At 63.7% G+C, this 23,917-nt stretch overlaps 1 protein-coding gene across 2 annotated transcripts; it reads left to right on the top strand.

Moving 5' to 3' along the window:
- Positions 1 to 1,385: 1,385 nt before the first annotated feature.
- On the top strand, positions 1,386 to 23,423 carry BMP1 (bone morphogenetic protein 1). Of its 2 annotated transcripts, XM_039698379.1 has the most exons (19): positions 1,388 to 1,600; positions 9,639 to 9,791; positions 9,877 to 9,994; positions 10,602 to 10,780; positions 10,894 to 10,999; positions 11,336 to 11,460; positions 13,183 to 13,298; positions 13,509 to 13,611; positions 15,162 to 15,278; positions 15,352 to 15,497; positions 17,586 to 17,781; positions 17,856 to 17,981; positions 18,073 to 18,233; positions 18,473 to 18,653; positions 21,755 to 21,880; positions 21,957 to 22,084; positions 22,156 to 22,369; positions 22,450 to 22,700; positions 22,924 to 23,423. In XM_039698379.1, the coding sequence occupies exons 1-19, from the start codon at positions 1,462 to 1,464 to the stop codon at positions 23,056 to 23,058; spliced, it is 2,820 nt and encodes a 939-aa protein (XP_039554313.1). In that variant the 5' UTR covers positions 1,388 to 1,461; the 3' UTR covers positions 23,059 to 23,423. The 2 variants fall into 2 exon arrangements, with proteins under 2 accessions (XP_039554314.1, XP_039554313.1); XM_039698380.1 differs by lacking the exons at positions 21,755 to 21,880; positions 21,957 to 22,084; positions 22,156 to 22,369; positions 22,450 to 22,700; positions 22,924 to 23,423 and adding an exon at positions 20,838 to 21,071 and having other exon boundaries at positions 1,386 to 1,600.
- The last annotated feature ends 494 nt before the right edge of the window (positions 23,424 to 23,917 follow it).

Genomic DNA, 23,917 nt, shown 5'->3' with positions numbered 1-23,917 from the left:
GCACTCACTGAGGGGCTGACCCCGCTCCTGGGGTGCTCATCCTGAGCCCAGGGTGCTCAGGGTGCCCACACACCCCCTCCAGGGTGCTCACACACCCTCCCCGAGGTGGACATCCCCCTTTTGGGGTGCTTGGCCACCCTTCCTGGGGAGCTGGCCCAGATTTTGGGGTGCTTCTCCATCGCCCAACCTTCCTGGGTGCTCGTCTCACTCCTGGGGTGCCCATCCCGCTCCTGGGGTGCTCATCCCGCTCCTGGGGTGCTCATCCCACTCCTGGGGTGCCCATCCCGCTCCTGGGGTGCTCATCCCGCTCCTGGGGTGCTCATCCCACTCCTGGGGTGCCCATCCTGCCCCCAGGCTCCTTCCCCACCATTCCCAGGGTGCTTTCCCAGCTCCTGGGGTGCTCCTGCAGTCCTCAGGGTGCTGGCCAGGATTTGGGGTGCAGGATGAGGGGTGAAGAAGCAGAAATGCAGGACTGGGAGTCCAGGGCTGGGAATGTGGGTGGGAATTTGGGGTGCCAGAGCAGGACACGGGTGTGGGGCTGGGTCATTTGGGGGTGCTGGGGACACGGGTGGCACCGAAGGGGACAGAGGGGCGCTGGGAGATGTGGAATTTGTGTCCTGGGAATGTTGGGGGGCCAGGAATGATCCAGGGCCTGATGGGGGCTCTGGATCGGTACCGGGGAATGCGAGACGGGACCGAGGGGGGCCACGAACGGGGCTGGGGACACCGGGTGGGACCGGAGTGGGGCAGGAGAGACACCGGGAGAGACGGAGCAGCGGGTGAGGGACCGGTTCTGGGGGGCGGGGGTGGGTTTGGGACCGGGGAAAACGGAGCAGGAGCGGGGGAGACCGGGATCGGTACCGGGGAAAATAGAACGGGAGCGGGGCGGCTCGGCAGGGTCGGTACCGGGGGAATGGAACGGGAGCGGGGCGGCTCGGCAGGGTCGGTACCGGGGAATGGAACGGGAGCGGGGCGGCTCGGCAGGGTCGGTACCGGGGTACGGGACGGTACCGGAGAGAGCACGAGCGGTACCGGGGAACACGAAACGGGACCCGGGGGTGCAGGACGGGACGGGACGGGCCAGCCCGGCCCCGGGCGTGCAGGAGCGGGCCCGGGGGCTGCGGAGGGGCAGCAGCGGGGGCTGCGGGCCAGGTCCTCGTCCCCGTCCCCGCCGCCCCCCCGGCGCTGGCCCCGCTCCGAGCCCTGCGCCCGGGGCTGCAGGGGCCGAGCTCCGCGCTTGAACCCGCCCCCGCCAGATCTCATTTCCCTAAAAAAAAAAAAAAAAAAAAAAAAAAAAAAAAAAAAAAAAAAAAAAAAAGGGGGGGAGGGGGGGGGGAAAAAAAAAAAAAAAAAAAAAAAAAAAAAAAAAGAAGGGGGAGAGAGGGAGGGAAAAAAAAAAAAAAAAAAGCGAAGAAGGGAAGGAAAGAGGGAAGAGAGGAAAAAAAAACGCCGGCCGGAGCCATGGCCGGGCTGCGGAGCTGCGGGCTGCTCCTCTGCCTGCTCCTGGCCCGGGCCCTGCGCTTTCCGGACTATTCCTACGTGCTGGAGGAAGAGGAGGAGGACGAGGAGCCCCTGGACTACAAGGACCCCTGCAAAGCCGGTAGGAGCGGGGGGATGCGCGGCGGGGGGCGGGCGGGCGGACAAAGGGGAGCGCGGGGGCCGCGGGAGCGCGGCTGCGGGCAGGAGTGCGGGAAAGAGTGCGGGAAGGAGTGCGGGGGCTGCGAGCGTGCCCCGCACGCTCTTCGGGGCTCCGCACGGCCGAACTGGGCTCCGCCGCGCCGGGCCCGGGCAGTCCCGGGCAGTCCCGGGCTCGGGGGGAGCAGCGGCCGGTCCCGCTCCGGGATGCAGCTGGTTGTGCTTAGGGTGAGGAGCAGGGGGGGCTGGCCCCGCGCCCCGCTTTCGCTCCCCGCTCTTGGCTGCACTGGGAGCTGTCAAAGGCGGCGGGGAGCCCCCAGCACCCCATGCCAGCCCCCCATGCCAGCCCCCCTCTCCATCCCACGGCGCCGCAGAGCAGGACCCATCCCGCACCCCCGCGCCACCCCCCATCCCTGACCCCTGGTTTTTTTCCTCTCCCCCAGCCCGCAGCCAAAGCTCGCCCCGCTGGGACCCCCGGGAGGTGCCCCCACGGGCTGGGGTCCCCCCGTGCCGGGACAGGGGGCTCGGAGCTGCTCCCCGGGTTTTGGGAGGGCTGGGAGCACACTGGCTGCTGCGGGGGGCAAATCCCCGTCTCCCGGTGCGCGCTGAAGGCGATGGAAGGATTTGGGGAGGGGGAAACTGAGGCACGGGAGGGCCGCGCGGGGCTGAGCCCGGCGCGAGGGCCGGGGTCTGGCGGGGGATCACGTTTCTCTGTACTGGCATTGTCTGCGCTGCGAGGCGGCTGTTGATATAACTCTGTCTACACGAGGGCTTTTTTCTGGCCAAAAATCCTTCCCTTCCTGCCCTCCCGGGCTGAAACAGCAAGGCTTGCAAAACCGTCCGGGCAGAGCCGGCTGGAGCCTTCCCCCGGCTCCCGCTTCCTCCAGCCGAGCCGCGGGGCCGAGGCTTCCCCCGGTTCCACCGCTGTCCCCTCCTCGCCCCGCTCCTGTGCACCCCGAGACCCCTTGGGGCCGCCTGTCGCCCCCTCGCCATTCCCGTCCTGCCGTTATGATATCCTGATGGGATTAATTTAATTAATTAAGCCGGGGGTGGGGGGCGGGGAGGGGATCAGGCCCTGCCACGCATGGAGCCGGGGATTCACCCTCTTTTGGCTCCACAGGGCCGAGATGATGAAATTCAAATTTCCCTGGCATCCTCCTGATCTCCCCCCACCCCCGAAATCCCTTCGGTTCAGCTTTGGGGTGTTGAGACCCCCACCCCGAGCTCTAAGCAGTGCCAGAAACGTCCAAGCACCGAAATTTTGCCACCGCCGCGGCTCCGGGGAGGGAAAACACCGGGAGAGGGATTTGTGCTCCTCGTGCCAGAGGTATCCTGAGGCCACCGGCTGCCCGCGGCCACCCCGCTGATGCCACCCGTCTGCAGCGGTGCCAGCGGAAGGGGAAGAGCCTCCCGTGCCGCCGCGTCGCTTCCAAGGATGCCAAAACGGGAAACCGCTGGGAGATGCAGCCCTTGGAGCAGCCCCCGGGCAGCCGGGCAGGAAGGAACCGGCCGCGGCCCCGCTTTCCCTTCACCCGGTCAGCTCCCGGTGCCCGGGAGCGGCCGCCGGGTCAGATCCGGGTCGGATCTCCGGTTGGGAAAGGCGGCTGGAAGGGCTCCCAGCGCCCCCAGCTGCGCTGGGACAGCGGCCCCAGGGCTCGCTCTGCCTCATCCCGGCGAGCCGGGGCTGCCTGGGCGGTTTGGGGATGGGAGCCGGGACCCCCTGGGTGCCCCCAGCACCGGGGGAATGGGATTGAGCCCGTCTTGTATCCCCGGTCTGCTCCACACCCACATTTTGGGGTGCTTGGCTAAACTGGGGGGCTGAAACCCTCCTGTCCAACATTCAGCACCCTTGGGGAGAGGGACACGGGGGTGCAGAGCCCTTGGGGGCTCACACAGCCCCCCAGAGTGGGTGTTTGGGGGGATCTGCTCTCCCAAACTCCCGCGGGGAGCTCAGCATCACCTGCGTGGCAGAGGCACGGGACCCACGGATGGGGCTGGGGGTCTGAGCCCCCCTCTCGCCCCTGCAGGAGCTTCCCAGCCGTGCCTGGAGCTCTCCAGCCGCTGGGATTTCACCTAGATTACACTTTCCAGGCGTAGCCAGCCCAGGCTACTGGTTGCAGTCACACTTGTCAGGCTGCCCAAAAATATTTTCCAGCCGTTATATGTCACTTATTCATGCCGGGTAAAAATCCACCCGCGGAGCCGGGGCCGGCGGGAGGCCTGCGGTTCAGGGCTCGGCAAACCTTGGAAATCTCAGGCCGATCGCGGGATCTGCTTTATCTTTGTGTAATCACCCGTTCGGCGCGGCGGCATCCTCCGGCGGGGCCCGGGGTGCCACGGCGGGGCCGGGGGCTCGCTCCTCGCTGCCCTCCCTTCCCCGGCTCCTGGGAAACGCCTCGGCTGCTGATTCACGCCGGCGGGTCGTGCCCAGGAGGGAGACGGCGCTTCCTGAGGCTTTATCCGGGGCTGGGAAACACATGGCCGGGAAGGCCCCGGGGAGAGCCGGGGAGAACAAAGCAGCCGGGAGGGGATGCGGTGAGGGGAGGGAGGAGGGCTCGCCGCGAGGTTTCCCCGAAATTTCTGCCCGGGAAGGGTGTTTTCCGGGCAACGACGTGTCCTCCGCTTGCCCGTGGCTGTGCTGAGGAGTCCTGGAGGTCTCTGGAGAGAAAAAGGCTCGCAGTGCATCCCGCCGAGCCGTGGGAAGCGGAGGTCCCGCTCATCACCTGGCCAAGGCTGCGGGAGTCACTGCCGGCACATTTGGGGTGACAAATTTGGGGTGGCAAACTTGGCATGGCACATTTGGGGTGGCAAACTTGGAGTGAAAACTTGGAGTGGCAAATTTGGAGTGGCAAACTTCGAGTGGCAAACTTGGAGTGGCAAACTTGGCATGGCAAACTTGGAGTGGCAAACTTGGTGTGGCAAACTTGGTGTGGTAAACTTGGTGTGGTAAACTTGGGATGGCAAATTTGGGACGGCAAATTTGAAGTAGCAAACTTGGGGTGGCAAACTTGAGATGGCAAATTTGGTGTGGCAAACTTGGAGTAGCAAACTTGGGGTGGCAAACTTGGGGGGCAAACTTGGGGTGGCAAACTGCTCTTGGGAAGGCAGTGGGAACTCCCGAGCCACAGGAGGGATTGTCAGGGAGCTGGGAGCAGGCTCGGGAAGGGATTAAGGTGTGCTGGGAGGGGGGATTGTGAGGACAGGAAGCACAACAGGGGGGATGTTTACAGCCAGAGCCCCGGGGAGGATGCCCAGAGGTCTGGGAGCCCTTTGGCAGAGCCAGAGGCAGGGACAGGAGAGCCCGGGGTGCCCCACGTGTGTGGAGCTGGGTGTCAGGGCCCGTCCCCCTCTCCATTCCCTGTTCCTGCTGCCACCAGGCTCCTCTCCAAAGTGACAACAACCCCCCTGACATCCCCTTGGCAGTGCAATTTCCAAATATTTTCCTTTGCAGCAGCTCTCCCTTTCACAGGGGCTGGTGCTCTTGGCGCGGGATGTGTTTTCCTCGGTGACCTGGCTTTGCAGAGGGGACGCAGGGAGACCTTGCTCCCTGCACACGGCTCCTTCCACCCCGGGGCTCCGGCGTGCCTCAGGCTTGGCATCCTCCACAACGAGCCCTGGAGGAGGCTTTTTCCTCCTTTTGCTGTCACGGAAGAGGAGCAGAAGGAAAAGGCTCCCCTGGAGCGCTCCAACATCCCTCCCACTCCCAGCCTGCCCCCGTGGACGTTTCCTGCCCCTGGAATTTGTTTGAATTTGTTTGCTGCCGGGGATGTTTATTCGAGGCTCCACGGTGCTTATTCCATGGCCTGGAGCAGACGCAGGGCTTGGTTGGAGCCTGAGCGCCGCTGCCCAGGGCTGGGGAGGGAATTTGGCTGTGGGTGCTCAGGGAAGCATTGGAGGAGGGAGGATGTGCTTTGCACCCGAGGGAATTCGGGATTGGGATCATCCCTCCGCCCTGGATGTTGTACTGGAGCCTCTCTGCCGTGCCCAGCTGCTGGGTGCCCTGTGCCCGGTGCTGGCACAGCCCTGGGCACCCCAAACCCACCAGCTGGGATAAGGATGCTCCCGCCGGGAAGCAGGAGGTGGGGGATGGCAGTGACGGATGTCTGAGCTCTGGGGGGGTGCCCCGTGGTGCTGAGTGGCTCTATCCCCCCCGTGCCTCAGTTTCCCCAAGCCCGCACAGGGGCCGTGATCCGGCCTGGCTCCCAGCCTGGCCTCCGAGGCGTGAATTCCTGCTTTGTGCCTGCTGTGCTGCTCGGAAGGTGCTCTGGGAAAGCAAATACTCCTCGCCGCGGCGTTTACAGGCTGGCGGCTCCCCCGCTCCCTCTCTCCCTCTCTCCCTCTCTCCCTCTCTCCCTCTCTCCCGCCGCCGGCGAGGGGCACCGGCAGAGGGGCCGCGCCGGTGCCGGGGGCAGGAGGAGCTGCTTCCCCTCCGTCTGTCCCCGGGCTCTCCCTGCGGGGACCCTGCTGTTCCCCCGCCCCAAACCCCCGGGATGCTCCGCGTCCTCCCACCTCCGCACCCCCCCAGCAGCGCAGACCCCCGGGCCGGGGGGACCCCCGGAGCAGAGGGGTCCCCTCTCGTCGGGCCGCGGCCCCGGCGTGTTTTGCCGCGCAGCTGGGCCGGCGTGCGGGGGCGAGGGGCGGTGCGAGGAGCATTCCTCGCATATTTAAGGGCTCCGAGAGCCAGTGGGATGCTGCTCCGGTGGCTCCGTGGCTTTTCAACCCGGCAGCTCGGCTGAGGCCGGGACGCACCTATTTGAGATCTCGCTTCCATCCCGTTCCCGGCAGGGGCAGAGCCGTTCAATCCCTGCTTCCTTCACATCCCAAATCCTGCCTGAGCAGGGAGGGATGCTCGGGACTCGCACGGGGATTTGGGATGGAGCTGCTGAGGCGCTGAGGGAATGCTGGGCTGGGCCCACCCTGCACAGTGCCCTTGAAGGGCTCCTGGCACCCACAGGGATGAGAATCCCTCCTGCTCAGGAACCTTCAAACTGCACAGGGGTGGGACCTGCACAGGGCTGGGACCTGCACAAGGCTCAGGGTCTTTCCCACCTGGTGCCCTTTGCTGGGATCTTCACAGGGGTGAGGGTCCCTCCTGCCCAGTGTCTTCAAGAGCTGGTGAGACCCACAGGAGGATGAGGACCTTTCCCACCCTCTGGCGGGACCCTGGCAGGGGTGAGGGTCCCCCCTGCCCTGCACCACGCACGGAGCCCCCTGTGCCCCAGACTGCCCTGGAATCTGACCCCGTGCTGTTTGTCTGCCGCTGCCCTGCCAAGGCTTCCCCGGGGCTCTGTTTGCTTTTCCCGGCTCACCAGAACACCGAGTTCGTGCCCCGGCCCCTTCCCAGCGCCTGCTTTATCAGATTTCTCCTGCAGCTCTGTTCCCAACCTTGGTGGGGCCCGAGGTCAGGCTCATCCCAAAATCCCAGTGACGCCAGAGAGGTCAGGCCCGTGGCTGCCCCCTGCACGGCTCACCTTGCCCGGGGGGATGCTGAGCTCCTGCATCCCGGGCAGGGAGCAGAGGGACCCTGCAGGGGGACCCAGGAGGTGCCTGTAGGATCGGGATGGGGTGCTGAGGGGTTTGGCCCGGCTCCGAATGAAAAACCTTGTTTGTCTAAAGCTTCAGCCCCGGGGTTACGTCACCGTTCCGAGAACCCGAAAGAAAACACAGCACAAAAAGTCAAACAACAGAGGAGGGCTGAGCTATCTCCCGGCTGCGGAGGGGGAAGAGCTCCGTGGGAGCGGCTCCCGAAGGCTGCCTGCGCTCTGGGGGCGGCAGGGATGGAGCTGGGGTGATCCCCCTCTCCCCTGCTTCACTCCTGGCTGCTCCCACGCCTGGCCTTGGAGCTGGCATCCCGCTGGCACCGCATCCCCCCGCTGGCACCGCCGCGGCTCGGACCTTGCCCCAGGGCTCTGTGACTGAGCAGGGAGCAGCCCCCGCGGCACAGGGGCACCACGACACCCCCAGCGGTGGCTGTGTCCCCTGGTTTGGGGTCTCCTGGGCACCGTGCCCTGGCGGGTGAGGGGATGTGCTGCAGGGAATGGCTGCTGGGGGTGTGACCCCCCTCAGGGGGTGTTCTCCCCTGTTCTGACCCAGGCTGTGCCCAGCAGAGGGCTGGGACCCCTCCTGCCAAGAGCCCCCCGTTTGCAGGGGGTCCCCCTCACTTGCAGGGAGTCCCCTCCACCTCTCCCACACGAGCAGGGAAGGGACAAGTGGCAGCAGCGTGGCAGTGTCCCCAGGGAGCCCCCTGGGGAGCTTTGCAGAGTCTGGGGGCTTTTGGTGAGCAGAGCCCCCCCAAATCCCCCGCGTGTCACCTCATTCCAGGGGTGCACGGGCAGCGAGTGGGAGGAGGCCGTGAGCGGAGCCCAAACCAACCTGGAATTTCTCAATCCCGCACTCTGGGCTTGGCCCCGGCGTGTCCGTGCAGGGATCGCCCCGCGGCCCTGCCGGGAGCCACCACCCCACGGCCTGGGGGCTTCTGGGGGAGCCCAGCCGCCTCAAACCTCCGGGAAACGCGGCCCCCCCTCGCCGGGCTGGCCTGCCCGGCTCTCTCACGTCTCCCAAATCCCTCACATATGGTTTCTATATCACTTGGCTCCGCCGGCGCTTGCTCGGCTGTAAGCGAGCTTACTTTCCCTTGTCTTTCCATGCGGCTCTTGGCACGGGATGCTCGTCCTGCTCCCCGGCCCTGGTCCTCCCCCGCGCTGCCCGTTCGGACACGTCTCTCCCGGCCCCGGGGAGGGTGTGGGGAGGCCGGGGCCGGCTCCTGCCTCTGCTCTGCCCTCAAATTGCAGCCTGGCCGTGCCAGCCGCAGGTCGCTGCCAGGGGAGGTGCCGGCCCCGGCTTGTTTGCTCTTCCCTCGGCGCTGCCGCAGGTCTGCTCTCCACCCCGGAGCTTCCCCCGATGGGATTCACCCGCCGGTCAGCGCTGGGGACAGCCCCAAAAGGCGGCTCCTTCACCCCAAAGCACTCCCACAGCCGCTGCAGCGAGCTTTGGGCTCGGCGCCGTGGGAGGGACGGGATCCTCTGCTCCTCCGGTCCCATGGCTGTTCCTCTCACCCCGTGCCGGCTTTCTGGACCTCTCCGGGTTATCCTAATTGTCCCGCCTTGCCTTCATAATTAGTGGCTCTTTTGGGATCCATTTGCTAACTGCTCGGAGCGCGACCTTGGCTCCGCTCGCCCTCGTCCCCCGAGCTGCTCCGGCCACCCCACTCCGGCCACCCCACTGCCCTTCCCCAGGCACGGCGAGGCCAGGGGGTGCCAGGCACCCTCTGCGCTCCCCAGATACCCCCAAAACCGCTGAGGAGCCCCGACCCCACTGCGGCCACCTCGGGAGCCGCGGCCTGACCTCGGGCAGCCCCGGCGTCCCCGGGGCTCGGGGCCGGCCAAGCGCCGGGAGCCGCGTGTGCCCCGCGGCCCCGAGCCCCGGAATGGGCGGCGGAGAGGAGGAGGAAGGTGGTGAGCGGGGTTATGTCCGCAGCCCCGCGATGCTGCAGCATCCCCTGGCGCTGGAGGGGGGTCCCGGCCCCGGCAGACGGCCGGCCCCGCTCCTGCGGGCCGCGGGCGCAGCGGGAGCTTCCCGGCCCGTATGGCTCCGCTCCGCGCTGGCACATGACTCAGAGGCCGCGGCTTGGAGCGCCCTGGGGCTGCCGGAGCTCGCAGCGGGCTGGGGGGCAAGAGCCGGGCAGGAAGGGGGTCCTGAAGCCAGCAAAAGTCGGGAGGGAAAAAGGCAGTTTTGCAACACAAATAATAATAGAAACCCTAAAAAGTGATGGATGGGTTTTATGCGATCCAGATGTGAGAGCGGGGCTGGCTCCAGCTGCTGGGGAGTGGGGGGGCCTGGCCAGCACCACGCTCAGCTGAAGGAGAGGGAGAGGAAGAGGAGGAGGGGGAGGAAGGGCTTGCCTTCATCTTCGGGGCTTGCCAGGTGTGGAGGGGCTGGGGAGAGGCACCCGATGGGATTTGGGATCCACAGCGGAGGGTTCACACCTCTTCCTCCCCTCCCAGCCGCCTTCCTGGGTGACATCGCCCTGGACGAGGAGGACCTGCAGCTCTTCCACCGCCGGGGCCGGGCACGGAGCCGCCGCGCCGCCACGTCCCGGCCGGAGCGAGTGTGGCCGGACGGGGTCATCCCCTACGTCATCAGCGGCAACTTCAGCGGTGAGTGACAGCCAGCCGAGGGGCGTCCGGCCCCGCCGTGCCTCAGTTTCCCCGCCGGGCTGACCCCCCCGCCGCCCCTCCGCAGGCAGCCAGCGAGCCATCTTCCGGCAGGCCATGCGCCACTGGGAGAAGCACACCTGTGTCACCTTCCTGGAGCGCAACGACGAGGACAGCTACATCGTGTTCACCTACCGCCCCTGTGGGTACGTGCGGGGCTGCTCCAGCAGCTGGCCCAGCGCTTTGGGGCTTGGTTTTGCGGGGGGATGCGGCTGTTTGGGGTGCAGGAGGTGCCGAGCTCGGCGCTCGCCGCCGGGGGATGAGGTCGGTGGCGCGGCACCAGCCCGGGCCTGCAGCGGGGCTGGCGCCAAAGGAAACAGGGGTTTGGACGAGCTCAGCATCTTCACACGTCGGGGCACGGCCCTGGCCAAGCAGATGGTGGTTAGGAGGAGGATTTCCCCTGGAATGGGAGCCCTGCGTGGGCGCAAACCCTGAGCCCAGCTCCAGAGCAGCTCAGGGGCGAGGATGGCTCCAGGGAGCTGGGTGGGCACCGAGGGAGCAGGGCCACGGGAGCTGGGGCTGGTGCAGCTGTGCCAGGCCGTGCTGGGCCGTGCCGTGCCAGCAGCCGAGCTCTCCCAGTCTCCAGGCAGAGCTGAGGCTCGAGTTCCTCACATGGGCAGGATGCCTGAAGTTCTGCGTCGGGGATGATTCCCACATGCCCAGCATTTTTTGGGACCTGATCCTCCTGGCTGGGGAACACCGGGATGTCCGCACCAGAGAGCCGGGAATCACCTGCAGGTTCCTCCCCCGCAGGTGCTGCTCCTACGTGGGCCGCCGAGGAGGGGGACCCCAGGCCATCTCCATCGGCAAGAACTGCGACAAGTTCGGCATCGTGGTGCACGAGCTGGGCCACGTCATCGGCTTCTGGCACGAGCACACGCGCCCCGACCGGGATGACCACGTCTCCATCATCCGGGAGAACATCCAGCCAGGTGGGGATGGGCTTCCCTCCTCACCCTCCTCCTCCTCCTCCTCTTCATCCCTGCGGTGGGGTGCTGCCGACGTCGGGGTGCCCCTGGCAGTGTCCCCGTGCCGTCCTCCTCAGGGCAGGAATACAACTTCCTCAAGATGGAGCCGGAGGAGGTGGAGTCGCTGGGGGAGACCTACGACTTTGACAGCATCATGCACTACGCCAGGAACACCTTCTCCAGGTAGGGCCCGGGGCGTCCCCTGGTGTCACCTCACACCCTGGGGACAATGGCACGGTGTCCCCAACCGCTGAGGATGGTTACCAGCTGTGGACAGAGCTAATTCCCCCCAAGAAAGGTTTGCATTGGCATTCTGGGTGGGGTGAAACCCCTCAGGTCCCTTCCCAGAGCAGGGAATTGCTGTCCCCGCAGCCACCTCCACTGGGGACGCATCCCCGCTGACTCACCGGCCTGCAGGCTTTAATTAGCCAGGCTGCTTTAATTAGCCAGGCTGTTTTTAGCATCCTTTCCCGGTGCTGAGGCCGCAGGGCGGGCGGGCTCATCCCTTTCCTGCCCCAGGGGCATCTTCCTGGACACCATCCTGCCCAAGTACGACGTGAACGGCGTCCGGCCCGCCATCGGCCAGAGGACACGGCTCAGCAAGGGGGACATTGCCCAGGCCCGCAAGCTCTACCGCTGTCCAGGTGAGTGCCAGCACCCCCAGGGCACGCAGAGCCCGGGGGAGCCCCCCCGGGGTTGTATTTCCCAGGAAACCCTCGGCTTCACCCCAGATCTTGGCAAAAGTGGTGTTGTCCTGGGTGGATTCCCTGTTTGCGGTGGTTTTGGGGTCCTCACTGCTGTGGGATTTTCTAAAGGTGCCTTCCTCTGTCCACTTTGGGGGGCTGAGAGCAGAATCTGCCTGTGTGAGGGTGTCCTCAGCTGCCCTCTCTTCCCACTCCTGCAAAAGAGCATTGCCCCAGAGCGTTGTCCCAAAAAATCCTCTCTAGAGCATCCGCTTGGAGCAGCCCTCAAAAGAGCATCCTCCAAAAACATCCCCAAAAATAATCCCCCCAAAAGAGCATCAGCCAAGAAAATCCCCCAAGAGCATCTCCCAAAGAGCATCCTCCAAGAGCATCTCCCAGAAAACGTCTCCCAAAGGAATCCCCTAAAGAGCATCCTCCAAGAGCATCTCCAAAAAAAATCTCCCACAAATTCCTCCAAAGGGTGTCTCCCCCCAGAGCCTCCTGCAAGAGCATCCCCCAAAGGAATCCCCTAAAGAGCATCCTCTAAAGAGCATCTCCCAAAAAAATCTCCCAATAAATCCTTCAAAGAGCATCTCCCCAGAGAATTCCTGGAAAAGAATCCTTCAAGGGAAGAGCATCCCCCCAAAGGGTCTTCCAAGAGCATCCCCCTGAAAAATCCTGCAAAGGCCATTCCCCCAAGAGCAGAGCATCCCTGAGAGCATCCTCTGACCCCACAAACACCCCTGGGCAGCGAAGCCTCCTCAGAGCCTCCTCCACCCCACTCCTGCGCCCAGAGGGGTTTGGATGAGGTGGGACAGGACATCCCGATCCCATCAGAGCCCTCAAATCCCCCCGGGGCTGGAGCAGATCGTCCCCGCTCTGCTGTCACCCCCGAGGGCTCCGGGGCTGTGACATGAGCGGTGGCATTGTCCCGGGCGCGGGGAGGGGGTGGCTGGCACGAGTCCCCCGACAGCAGGCACGTGCTCCGGGGCTGTGCTGGCAACATCTGCAAGGAGTTTGGCTCCCGCATGCTCCCGCTTAATTCCAGCAACTAATTAGCAGCCTGGAAGAGGGAAGCCTTTGTGAGGGGCCCCACGGCCGTGCCGCCTTCAGGGGAGCAGGAAAAGTGATTAGTTTGGAGCAAGGAAAAGCAAAAAAAAAAAAAAAAGGGAGGAGCCCCCCCGAAAACCTCTGTGGATCACCAGCGTCCCCTTCTTTTGTTTCCACTGGAAAACGAGGAGGGGAAAGAGGCAGCGAGCCCAGGTTTCAAGCGGCCTTTTTTGCACCGATTCCTCTTTCACCTCGTGCCCCCGGCTCTGAGAGGGTGGATGGGGAGGGGGCGGCCGCCTTGGCCCCCCGACAGCCGCGCTGGAGCTCCGTGGGCCGCCTCATGTGGCTCGCAGATGGCAGCGCTGGGCCGGCTCCAGCCGCGGCCGCGGAGAGCCGGGCCCCGCGGCGTGGCAGCGCTCCTGTCCCCCGGCTGCAGCCTGGAGAGCTGCCACGGAGCCGGGAGCCGCTCCAGGGAGGGCTGGGGATGGCGGTGATGCGGGTCTTTTTTGGTCCTCGGGGATGGGAATTTGGGTGGGAAAAGGGCGCTGGGGTTGGGGGTGAAGGTAAGTGATGCCCTCCCTGCTGCTGGGGGGTTCCCTGAAGGGTCTGAACCCCGCTTTTCTCCCTCTGCAGCATGTGGGGAGACACTCCAGGACAGCCAGGGCAACTTCTCCTCGCCGGAATTCCCCAATGGATACTCTGCCCACATGCACTGCGTCTGGAGGATCTCGGTCACCCCCGGAGAGAAGGTACTGCCTGCTGGGGTGGCGGCTCCCGCCCTCTCCCAGCCCTCCTCTCCCTCCTCCAGCCGTGTTTTGGGGTGTCCCGAGCCCCAGCACCCCTTGTGGGTGGGATGCCCCGGGCAGAGCGGCTCTGGGTTCCACCAGGCTCCCCCGGCTCCGGCGGATGGGTGCGGGGGGAGCTCACCCCACGCTCCTCCCGCTCCTTCCCGCCCTTAGATCATCCTGAATTTCACCACCCTGGACCTGTACCGAAGCCGGCTGTGCTGGTACGACTACGTGGAGGTGAGAGACGGGTTCTGGAGAAAGGCCACGCTGCGAGGTAACAACCCGGGGCCTCCCGCCCGCTCCTGTGCCCGCCGGGACCGCGCCGCGGCCGGCAGGGCATCGGGGGATCCCCTCCGCCCCTCTCCCTGCCCGCCTGGCATCCCAAAGTCCTGGGGAGGGGGGGATTACCCCCCAGAGGGGTTGCTGAGGTGAATGGAGCTCCCAGTTTAGCCCACACCAGTGAGCCCAGTGTGGACGATCCAGCTGGCTGGCGCGTCTCTCCCCAGGGAGTGCCGGCGTCCCAGTCCCACCCCCAGGAGCTGGATGTTCCCCAAGGAGATTCCAGCATCCTGTCCCATCCCTGTGCTGCTCCCCAGGGAGATTCCAGCGTCCTGTCCCGTCCCTGTGCTGCTCCCCAGGGAGATTCCAGTGTCCTGTCCCATCCCTGTGATGTTCCCCAGGGAGATTCCAGGATCCCAATTCCATCCCGGTGATGTTCCCCAGGGAGATTCCAGTGTCCTGTCCCATCCCTGTGATGTTCCCCAGGGAGATTCCAGCGTCCTGTCCCATCCCTGTGATGTTCCCCAGGGAGATTCCAGGATCCCAGCCCCATCCCTGGATGTTCCCCAGGGAGATTCCAGGATCCCAGCCCCATCCCTGGATGTTCCCCAGGGAGATTCCAGCGTCCTGTCCCATTCCTGTGGTGTTCCCCAGGGAGATTCCAGGATCCCAATTCCATCCCTGTGATGTTCCCAGGGAGATTCCAGGATTCTGATCCCATCCCTGTGATGTTCCCCAGGGAGATTCCAGGATCCCAATCCCATCCCTGTGATGTTCCCCAGGGACATTCCAGGATCCTGTCCCATCCCATGAATTTCCCAAATCCCAGGATTCCCAAATCCCCTGGAATCAGCAGCTGAAGTGAAACAGCCAGAAAAGCCAGAGGGGGCTGGGGGGAGGAGAGGGAGGAGAAGCAGCCTTTGGCCTCAGGCTGGAAAGGGACATCGGGGGGACCAGGAGGTGGTGGTGAGGAAGAGGAGGCGGTGGTGAGGAGGAAGAGGAGGGGTGGTGAAGAGAAGGAGCTGTGAGGAAAAGGAGCTGGTGAGCAGGAAGAGGAAAAGGCAGTGAGGAAGAGGAGGTAGCGGTGAGGAAAAGAAGGTGGTGAGGAGGAGGAGGAGGAGGAGGAGGAGGAGAAGGTGGTGATGTGGAAGAGGAGATGGCAGTGAGGAATGGGAGATGGTAGTGAGGAAGAGGAGATGGAGATGAGGAGGGGGAGGTGGCAGTGAGGAAGAGGAGGTCACGGTGATGAAGAGGAGGTCATGGTGATGAAGAGGAGATGGCAGTGAGGAAGAGGAGGTGGCGGTGAGGAAGAGGAGGTGGAGCTGAGGAAATGGAGGTGGCACTGAGGAAGAGATGGCAGTGATGAAGAGGAGGTCACGGTGATGAAGAGGAGGTCACGGTGATGAAGGGGAGGTCACAGTGATGAAGGGGAGATGGCAGTGAGGAAGGGGAGGTGGCAGTGAGGAAGGGGAGGTGGCGGTGATGAGGAGGCGGTGAGGAAGAGGAGGGCTCCAGCACGGCAGCCCAGCACGCCTTCCTCCCCAGGCAGGTTCTGCGGGAACAAGCTGCCCGAGCCCATCGTCTCCACCGACAGCCGCCTCTGGGTGGAGTTCCGCAGCAGCAGCAACTGGGTGGGCAAAGGTTTCTTCGCCGTCTACGAAGGTAGGGGGGAGCAGCGGGGCCCGGGGGGCGGCGCAGGGCCGGGGGGGCTCAGCCTGCTGCTCCTCCCTTCCAGCCATCTGCGGGGGGGACGTGAAGAAGGACAACGGCCACATCCAGTCCCCCAACTACCCCGATGACTACCGGCCCAGCAAGGTGTGCGTCTGGAAAATCACCGTGTCCGAGGGCTACCACGTGGGACTGACCTTCCAGTCCTTCGAGGTGGGTCAGCGTCCCCCCGAGCCTGGGCAGGGGTCATCTCCTCACCCCTGTGCTCCCTCAGGGTGGGCTTGGGGCTGCTGCGTCCATCAGCAACGCCTCCGTGCCTCAGTTTCCCCACGTGTCAGGGTTTGGGGAGGCTGGGACAAAACCAGCCCTGTTCTGTGGCAGCAGGGGCAGAAACTCAGCGTTCCCAGGCATCGTGCTGGGAAAGGCTGTGAGGAAAGAATGAGAAATTCTGATCTTAACTTGCTGCACCTGCTGTTGTGGAATGTGCTATGGAGAGCTGTTTACCAAAGGGTGGTTTCCTAATTAGCCAGTAGTGATGGTGCTTTAATTAAAGGGCCAATCAGGTGAAGCTGTGCGGAACCAAGATTTAAAAGAACAGTGGGATTCTTATTAAAGATGATTGATCAGCCTTGTGTGACTGCGCAGAGCCTGCATCAATTGTTACCCTGACAGGGGCGGGCTGACTGTGACACCTAATAGTGACATCTTACTGTGACATCCCACTGTGACACCTGACTGTGACACCTTAATGTGACACCCCACTGTGACACCTTACTGTGAAACTGTGACATCTTACTGTGCCACCTCACTGTGACACCCTATTGTGACACCTCACAGTGACACCTTAATGTGGTTTCCTAATTAGACACCTAACTGTGACATCTTACTGTGCCACCTCACTGTGCCATCTTACTGTGCCACATTACTGTGACATCTTACTGTGACACCTCACTGTGACATCATATGGTGACACCTTACTGTGACACCTTAATGTGACACCTTTCGGTGATACCTCACTGTGACATCTTACTGTGACATCATACTGTGACACCTTATTGTGACATCTTCCTGTGCCACCTCACTGTGCCACCTTACTGTGACGCCTTACTGTGACATCCCACTGTGACGTCATACTGTGACATATTCCTGTGACATCTTACTGTGACATCATAGTGTGACATCTTACTGTGACACCTATCCATGACACCTTATTGTGACACTTTAGTGTGCCACCTCACAATGACATCTTACTGTGACATCATACTCTGACACCTTACTGTGACATCATAGTGTGACATATTACGGTGACATCATACTCTGACACCTTATTGTGACATCATACTGTGACATCATAGTGTGACACCTTACTGTGCCACCTCACAGTGACATCTTACTGTGACACCTTACTGTGACACTTTACTATGGCATATTACTGTGACACCTTATTGTGACATCATAGTGTGACACCTTCCTGTGACACCTCACTGTGACATCATACTGTTACACCTCACAGTAACACCTTACTGTGACACCTTAATGTGACACCTTATTGTGACTCCTTACTGTGACGCCTCACTGTGACACCTCACTGTGACACCTCACTGTGACACCTTAATGTGACACCCTACTGTGACACCTAACTATGACACTGTGACATCTTACTGTGTCACCTCACTGTGACACCCTATTGTGACACCTCACAGTGACACCTTAATGTGACACCCTACTGCGACACCTAACTATGACACTGTGACATCTTACTGTGACACCTAGCCATGACACCTTATTGTGACTCCTTACTGTGACGTCCGACTGAGACACCTCACTGTGATATCATACTGTTACACCTCACAGTAACACCTTACTGTGACACCTAGCCATGACACCTTATTGTGACTCCTTACTGTGACGTCCGACTGAGACACCTCACTGTGATATCATACTGTTACACCTCACAGTAACACCTTACTGTGACACCTAGCCATGACACCTTATTGTGACTCCTTACTGTGACGTCCGACTGAGACACCTCACTGTGATATCATACTGTTACACCTCACAGTAACACCTTACTGTGACACCTAGCCATGACACCTTATTGTGACTCCTTACTGTGACGTCCGACTGAGACACCTCACTGTGATATCATACTGTTACACCTCACAGTAACACCTTACTGTGACACCTTAATGTGACACCTTATTGTGACTCCTTACTGTGACGTCCGACTGTGACACCTCACTGTGACACCTGTGTCACCTGACTGTGTCACCTTCCTGTGACACCTCGCCGTGTCCCCAGATCGAGCGCCACGACAGCTGTGCCTACGACTACCTGGAGATCCGCGACGGCAGCAGCGACTCGAGCAGCCTCATCGGCCGCTACTGCGGCTACGACAAACCCGACGACATCAAGAGCACCTCCAACAAGCTCTGGATGAAGTTTGTGTCCGACGGCTCCATCAACAAGGCCGGCTTCGCCGTCAACTTCTTCAAAGGTCTGGGGGGTGCCGGGGGGGGTCCTGGGGGTGCCCGCAGCCCCCCGGCCGCTCACCCGCCCTGCCCTGCCCAGAGATGGACGAGTGCTCCCGCCCCAACAACGGCGGCTGCGAGCAGCGCTGCGTCAACACCCTGGGCAGCTACAAGTGTGCCTGCGACCCTGGCTACGAGCTGGCGTCCGACAAGCGCCGCTGCGAGGGTGAGTGTGCCCTGAGACCCCCCCAAAACCCCCCCGTGCCCCTCGTGGTGCCCCGTGGAGGTGACGGGCGCTGGGTGGTGCCGCCCTGCAGCCGCCTGCGGAGGTTTCCTCACCAAGCTCAACGGCTCCATCACCAGCCCGGGCTGGCCCAAGGAGTATCCCCCCAACAAGAACTGCATCTGGCAGCTGGTGGCCCCCACCCAGTACCGCATCTCCCTCCAGTTCGACTTCTTCGAGACCGAGGGCAACGATGTGAGTGGGGGGAGCTGCTCCTCTCTGCGCCGTGTGCCGCCCCTCGCCCACGCCGGGGGTGCAGCCCCCAGCCCCAAAACCCTGCAGCCGCAGGCAGCCTGGCTGGCAGCACATTCTGGGAGGTTTTCTCCTCTTTTGGGGGACAATTGGCCCCTACTTCAGAGCTGGGGGTGCTCTCAGGGGCTGCTGGTGGCCCGCAGGGTGGCACTGCCGTGTCCCCAGCCCCATGTCCCCCCCAGGTGTGCAAATATGACTTCGTGGAGGTGCGCAGTGGGCTCACGGCCGACTCCAAGCTGCACGGCAAGTTCTGCGGCGCCGAGAAGCCCGACGTCATCACCTCCCAGTACAACAACATGAGGATCGAGTTCAAGTCCGACAACACCGTCTCCAAAAAGGGCTTCAAAGCCCATTTCTTCTCAGGTAGAGCTGCCCGGCCCCAGCACGGGCGTCCCCTGCCCTCCCTCCCCCAGCCAGCCCCCAAACCGCTGCTAACGCTTCCCCTGCCCACGCCAGGGGTGCAGCCCCCGGTCCCAAAACCCTCCAGCCACAGGCAGCCTGGCTGGCAGCACATTTTGGGAGGTTTTCTCCTCTTTTGGGGGACAATTGGCTCCTACTTCACAGCTGGGGGTGCTCCCCAAACAGCCAGGGGATGCTGGGGAGTGGGATGTGCTCGGCCCAGGGCGCTGCACCCCTCGGGTGGCATTGCCAGGGTGGGGGGACGGGGACACCCCGCTCTGCTCTGCTGCTCCCCGCTCTGCTGCACGGCACCGCTCCCTGCGCTTCCCGGGCAGGGCGCTCCGCATCCCGGCGTCAGCAGCCGGCCCCGGCCGAGCTCCCCGGAGCGATCCCTCCTCCCAAAATCCATCACCCGCCTCTCCCTGTCCGCCCCACGGGCCGCTCTCCTCTCCCGGGCCGCCCCGCCAGGACCCGGTGTCACCTTCGGGTGGCTCTGGCGGGCAGGGATGGGGACACGGAGCGAAACGCTGGATGCAGCCGGGGCTGGACCCTGCGCTGGGGCTGCCACGGGACCCTGGCGCACCAGACGGTCCCCTGGGTGTGGCACAGTGCCCTGGACACCATCCCGGCCGTGAGGGACCCGCGGCCCCCAGCGTGAGCCCCCCGGAGCGGCGGAGCCCCGCGGGCCGGGGATGGAGTGTCTTTGCTTTATGTGTTTAATCAAAACCAAGGCGAGTAGGGCGGCCCAGGGGGCCCAGCCGTCGGGAGCCGGCACCCTCCACAAAGCGATTCCTCGGGGAAGCCCGGCGGCCGAGCGGGACCACGGGGCAGCCGGGTGAGTCTCCCCCCGGAGCGCTTTGGGCTCCTTCCCTCCCCCTTTTTCCCTCTTTTTCCTCACCCCGCGGGATGTGCGGTGACAACAGCACCCACCAAACCCTCTCCTCCACCTTGCCCCGCTCAGGTCTCGGGCTTTCCCGGCAGCAGGACCACCCTGGAGGACTTGGCCTCCCTCCTCTGGTCCCTCCGGGGTCGCTCCCCGGGTAAAACCTCTCCCGTGCGGCCCCTTTTTGGCCGCGGAGGGTCCCCGTGCCCCGGACGAGCTCCGTCCCTCGGGCAGCCCGGCCGTCCGGGCGCCCCTTTTTGCCCGGTGACGACGTGACCCCTTCCTCCTCTTCCTCCTCCTCCTCCTCCTTCTCCTTCTCCTCCTCCTCCTCGCGGCCCGGGAAATCCGCCACGGTGTCGGCATCCAGGTACGTGCCCGCGGCTCTCGGGCGAGCCCCGGCGGCGCTGGGGGGTCCGCAGCGGGGGGAGAGGCGCTGCCGGGGCTGCGGGGCGGTGAGCAGCCCGGAGCCGTCGGATGCCCGCGGGGAGAGCGGTGAGCGCACGGCGATGCCGGGGGGCGGCGAGCAGGCCGGTTGGGATGGAGGATTGCTAAAGACGCCGGGCCGGTGGGCTTCTTCCCGCTGCCAACTCTCTCCTGCTCTTGTCTCGCCCGCCCAGGCTCCCTCCGTCCCGCCAGCTCCCCCCGCGGTGCTGGAGCTGCTCTGAGCCCAGAAGCCCCTTCCCAACCCCAAACGGGCCTTGCCGCCTCGCTTCCTCCTCCCTCACACCCAGGAGACGCCAGGTCACAGCCTCCGCTTGGGAGGGGGCCGCGGGGCCGGGGGCCGGGGCAGGACCCCCCGCCGCTGGCTGCAGGAGGGATCCCGGCTCCTCCCGGCATCGCTGTGAGCTCGGGGCGGGACGCTGGGGGCTCCGGTGCCCGCTTGCTGCTGGCTGCCCTCCCCCGAACACCGCCCCGCGGGCAGGGGGAGCCACGGGGCGTGCAGGGGGCTTTGGGGGGTCAGGGTCCCGGCGGTGGGAGGTAAATCCGGCCAGCTCGGGGTGGTCCCAAACCCCTCCACTGCCATTCCCAAACTGGACACCCCTAGGAACCCACCCAAAGCCCAGCCGCATCCTCCCGCAGCCAGCCTCGTGCTTCCTCCTCCTCCTCCTTTTCCTCCCCGCAGAGCCGCTCGCCCCGGCCCCAGAGGGGCTCCCGGGGGTCCCCTCGCTGCTGCTTCCCCCCGGCTGCCGCTCCGCATGCGCCCCCGGCCCCGCCGCCCCCCGCCCCCCCATCGCTCCCCCCCTTCTCTCCCTGTCTCTTTGCAGAGAAGAAGCAGCAGCTGCAGCCCCCGAAGTCGCGCCCGCCCGGCCTCAAGTTCCGCATGCAGAAGCGGCCGCGGGGCCCCTCCTGAGCCGCTCCATCCTCTCCGTCTTTCTCAGGAACGCCGCGGCCCCGGAGCCGTGCGGGAGCACGGTGGGACCGAGCCGAGCCGTGCTGCCGGCCCCGGCAGCCTTTTGCTTGACAGAACTGGTTGTTGACCTTATTTTTATTTTTTTCAAGTTTTTTTTTAAACTTTTTTTTTACCTTTTTTTCTTCTTTTTTTTTTTTTTTTTTTTTTTTTTTTTTTTTTTTTTTTTTTTAGATTGAATACCAGTGCTTCAAATAAAGATACAATATAATTCAGGATTTTTCTCCCTATTGTAATAAGTAATTATTTTTAATTTGTGGGTTTGCATTATTTTTCTTTATTTTTTTTTTTTTTTTTTTTTTTTTTTTTTTTTTTTTTTTTTTTTTTTTTTTTTTTTTTTTTTGTTCCAAGCACCCTACCCCTTTGGTTTTGTCATTGACCAGCTGACCTTGTTTGTTTTATTTTTTTCCCCCCTCCCCCCCCAATTTTTACCGTGTCTGTGACATTTCCTATCGATGAGTAAAGAGGGACTCCCGCGTCCTGGTCTTTCTTGTGCATCTTTGGTTGTCACTGTGTGTTTTTCTGCCTCCCTCCCCGTCCGTCCTGGCAGCAGGTAATGGTGGCACCCATGGGTGAGCCCACGGGAGAGGAGGAGCCGTCCCGTGCCCGCGGGGCTGGAGCTGGAGGCGGGATGCTGGAGCTGCTTGCTGCTGCCCGGGGGCGCTTGCTTGGCTGGAGGGCAGCGGGGCTGGGGGCCGGGGGGCCGTGTTGGGATGGAATTGCACCACTCCAGGCTTTCCCAGCCCGCTCAGGGATCCCTCTGCTCTCTCCCAGACAAGGATGAGTGCTCCAAGAACAACGGGGGCTGCCAGCACGAGTGCCTCAACTCCTTCGGCAGCTACGAGTGCCAGTGCCGCAGCGGCTTCGTGCTGCACGACAACAAGCACGACTGCAAGGAAGGTGGGTCCAGCCCGGCCCCCATTCCCTTGGGAACCCCCCAGGCACGCCTCCGTGACCCTCCCCGCTGTCCCGGCAGCTGGCTGTGACCACAAGGTGACATCTGTCTCGGGGACCATCACCAGCCCCAACTGGCCCGATAAATACCCCAGTAAGAAGGAGTGCACCTGGGCCATCAGCACCACGCCGGGGCACCGCATCAAGCTGGTAGGGGATGGGGGGTGGGGGGCACTGGGGTCGCCTCTGCCGAGCCCAGAACTCACCCAGAACCTCCCCAGAGCTTCTCGGAGCTGGACGTGGAGGCGCAGCAGGAATGCACCTACGACCACCTGGAGATCTTCGACGGGAAGGACGCCAAGGCGCCGGCACTCGGCCGCTTCTGCGGGGCCAAGGAGCCCGAGCCCATCGTCTCCTCGGGCAACAAGATGTTCCTCAAGTTTGTGTCTGATAACTCCATCCAGAAGAAGGGGTTCGAGGCCAGCCACACCACAGGTACCTCGGTGGGGCTGGGAAATGGGGTTATGGGGTGGGGGCACAGCCTGGGTGCCCCTAAACCCCAGCGTGTCCCGCAGTGTGCGGGGGCCAGGTGCGCGCCGAGGTGAAGACCAAGGACTTGTATTCCCACGCACAATTTGGGGACAACAACTACCCGGGGGGCTCGGACTGCGAGTGGGTGATCATGGCCGAGGAGGGCTTCGGCGTGGAGCTCATCTTCCAGACCTTTGAGATCGAGGAGGAGGCCGACTGCGGATACGACTACATGGAGCTCTTCGACGGCTACGACGGCACGGCCCCGCGCCTCGGCCGCTTCTGCGGCTCCGGGGTGAGCTTGGCACGGAGGGGACGTGGGGTGGCTCGGGGCGGGGGGCGAGGAGTGAGCACTCAAGGTGATGGATGAGGCCGAGCCAGAGCGGTGCGGAGAAATCCCCACGGGAATTTGGTCCGGTGTGATGATCCCCACCCTCCACAGCGCAAATATTCCCACCCGCAATTCCTCACCCCGGGGGTGCTCGTGGGTCTGAGCGCCCCCTCCCTCACCCCCGCAGCCCCCCGAGGAGGTCTACTCGGCCGGAGACTCGGTGATGATCCGCTTCCACTCCGACGACACCATCAACAAGAAGGGTTTCCACCTTCGCTACACCAGCACCAAGTTCCAGGACACGCTGCACACGAGGAAATGAGGGCCGGGGGTCCCGGCCCCGCCGCGGGCAGGGGAGGAGGAGGAGGAAGAGGAGGAGGGCAGGGAGCACGGCGGGGAGCGCTGCCCCGCACAGACTGCACGGAGGAGGAGCACACAGCCAACCTCAGCACTCAAGACACGCTCGCACGGGGCCCCGGGGCTCGGGCGCCCACGGCACGGGGACACAGGGGGGGTCCCCGCTGGCAGCCGCCCACCCCGGTGCTGGGGGGGCCGAGCAGGACCCGCTGCCCTCCCCTGCCCCGGCCAAAAGCTCTGAATGTACAAACCAGTAACCGGGAAGAGCCCAACACACACAAGGTGCTGTCTCTCTCTTGTACCCATGAAATAAATACCCTTGTACTTGGAGCGGGGGCAGCCGCGGCCTCTTTGCTTCCAGCCCAGCAAAACGGCACCCAAAAGGGGACTGGATTGGGGGAAAGCAGCACAGACCCCGATCCTAAGGGAGGAGCCCAATCCTTGGGGTTCTGATGGAGCAGAACCAGGAATTCCACCAAGGAGCAGCCAGACCTTCTCCTGCCGACAGCGGGTCCTGTGGAGGGTGGTGGGCTCGGAGCCCTCTGCCCCAGGTGGGTTCTGTGCCCCCACACCTTTATTTCGAGGTGTCTGAGGCGGGAGAGCAGCCGCTGTGGGTGGGTGGGTGCCACGTGCGGTGCCCACCACGTGCTCCGGCGCGTGCCCGCGGTGGCAGATGGCGGGTGGGCAGTGCCACGGCCCCCGCGCCCACTGCGTGCTCCCGCGTGCCTCGACCCCTCCTGCAGCCCAGGTTCGCTGCCGGTGCCACGGGGAGGTTCCTCTTCCCGCTCTGTGCCAGGCCTGGGATGCCCCGTGGACGGGATGGG

Source organism: Passer montanus, unplaced genomic scaffold (assembly GCF_014805655.1).
Source record: "Passer montanus isolate IOZ18808 unplaced genomic scaffold, ASM1480565v1 scaffold123, whole genome shotgun sequence".
Classification (NCBI taxonomy): domain Eukaryota; kingdom Metazoa; phylum Chordata; class Aves; order Passeriformes; family Passeridae; genus Passer; species Passer montanus.
Note: the sequence above shows the minus strand (reverse complement) of the source record. Positions and strands in the feature narration are given on the sequence as shown.

What these genes read in the sequence shown, in the direction of transcription:
- BMP1 (XM_039698379.1), top strand. Translation starts at nt 1,462, where the DNA reads ATGGCCGGGCTGCGGAGCTGCGGGCTGCTCCTCTGCCTGCTCCTGGCC. An exon ending in TGACCTTCCAGTCCTTCGAG is followed by an intron (nt 15,498 to 17,585) that starts GTGGGTCAGCGT and finishes CCGTGTCCCCAG; the next exon opens with ATCGAGCGCCACGACAGCTG. An exon ending in CGGGGCACCGCATCAAGCTG is followed by an intron (nt 22,085 to 22,155) that starts GTAGGGGATGGG and finishes GAACCTCCCCAG; the next exon opens with AGCTTCTCGGAGCTGGACGT.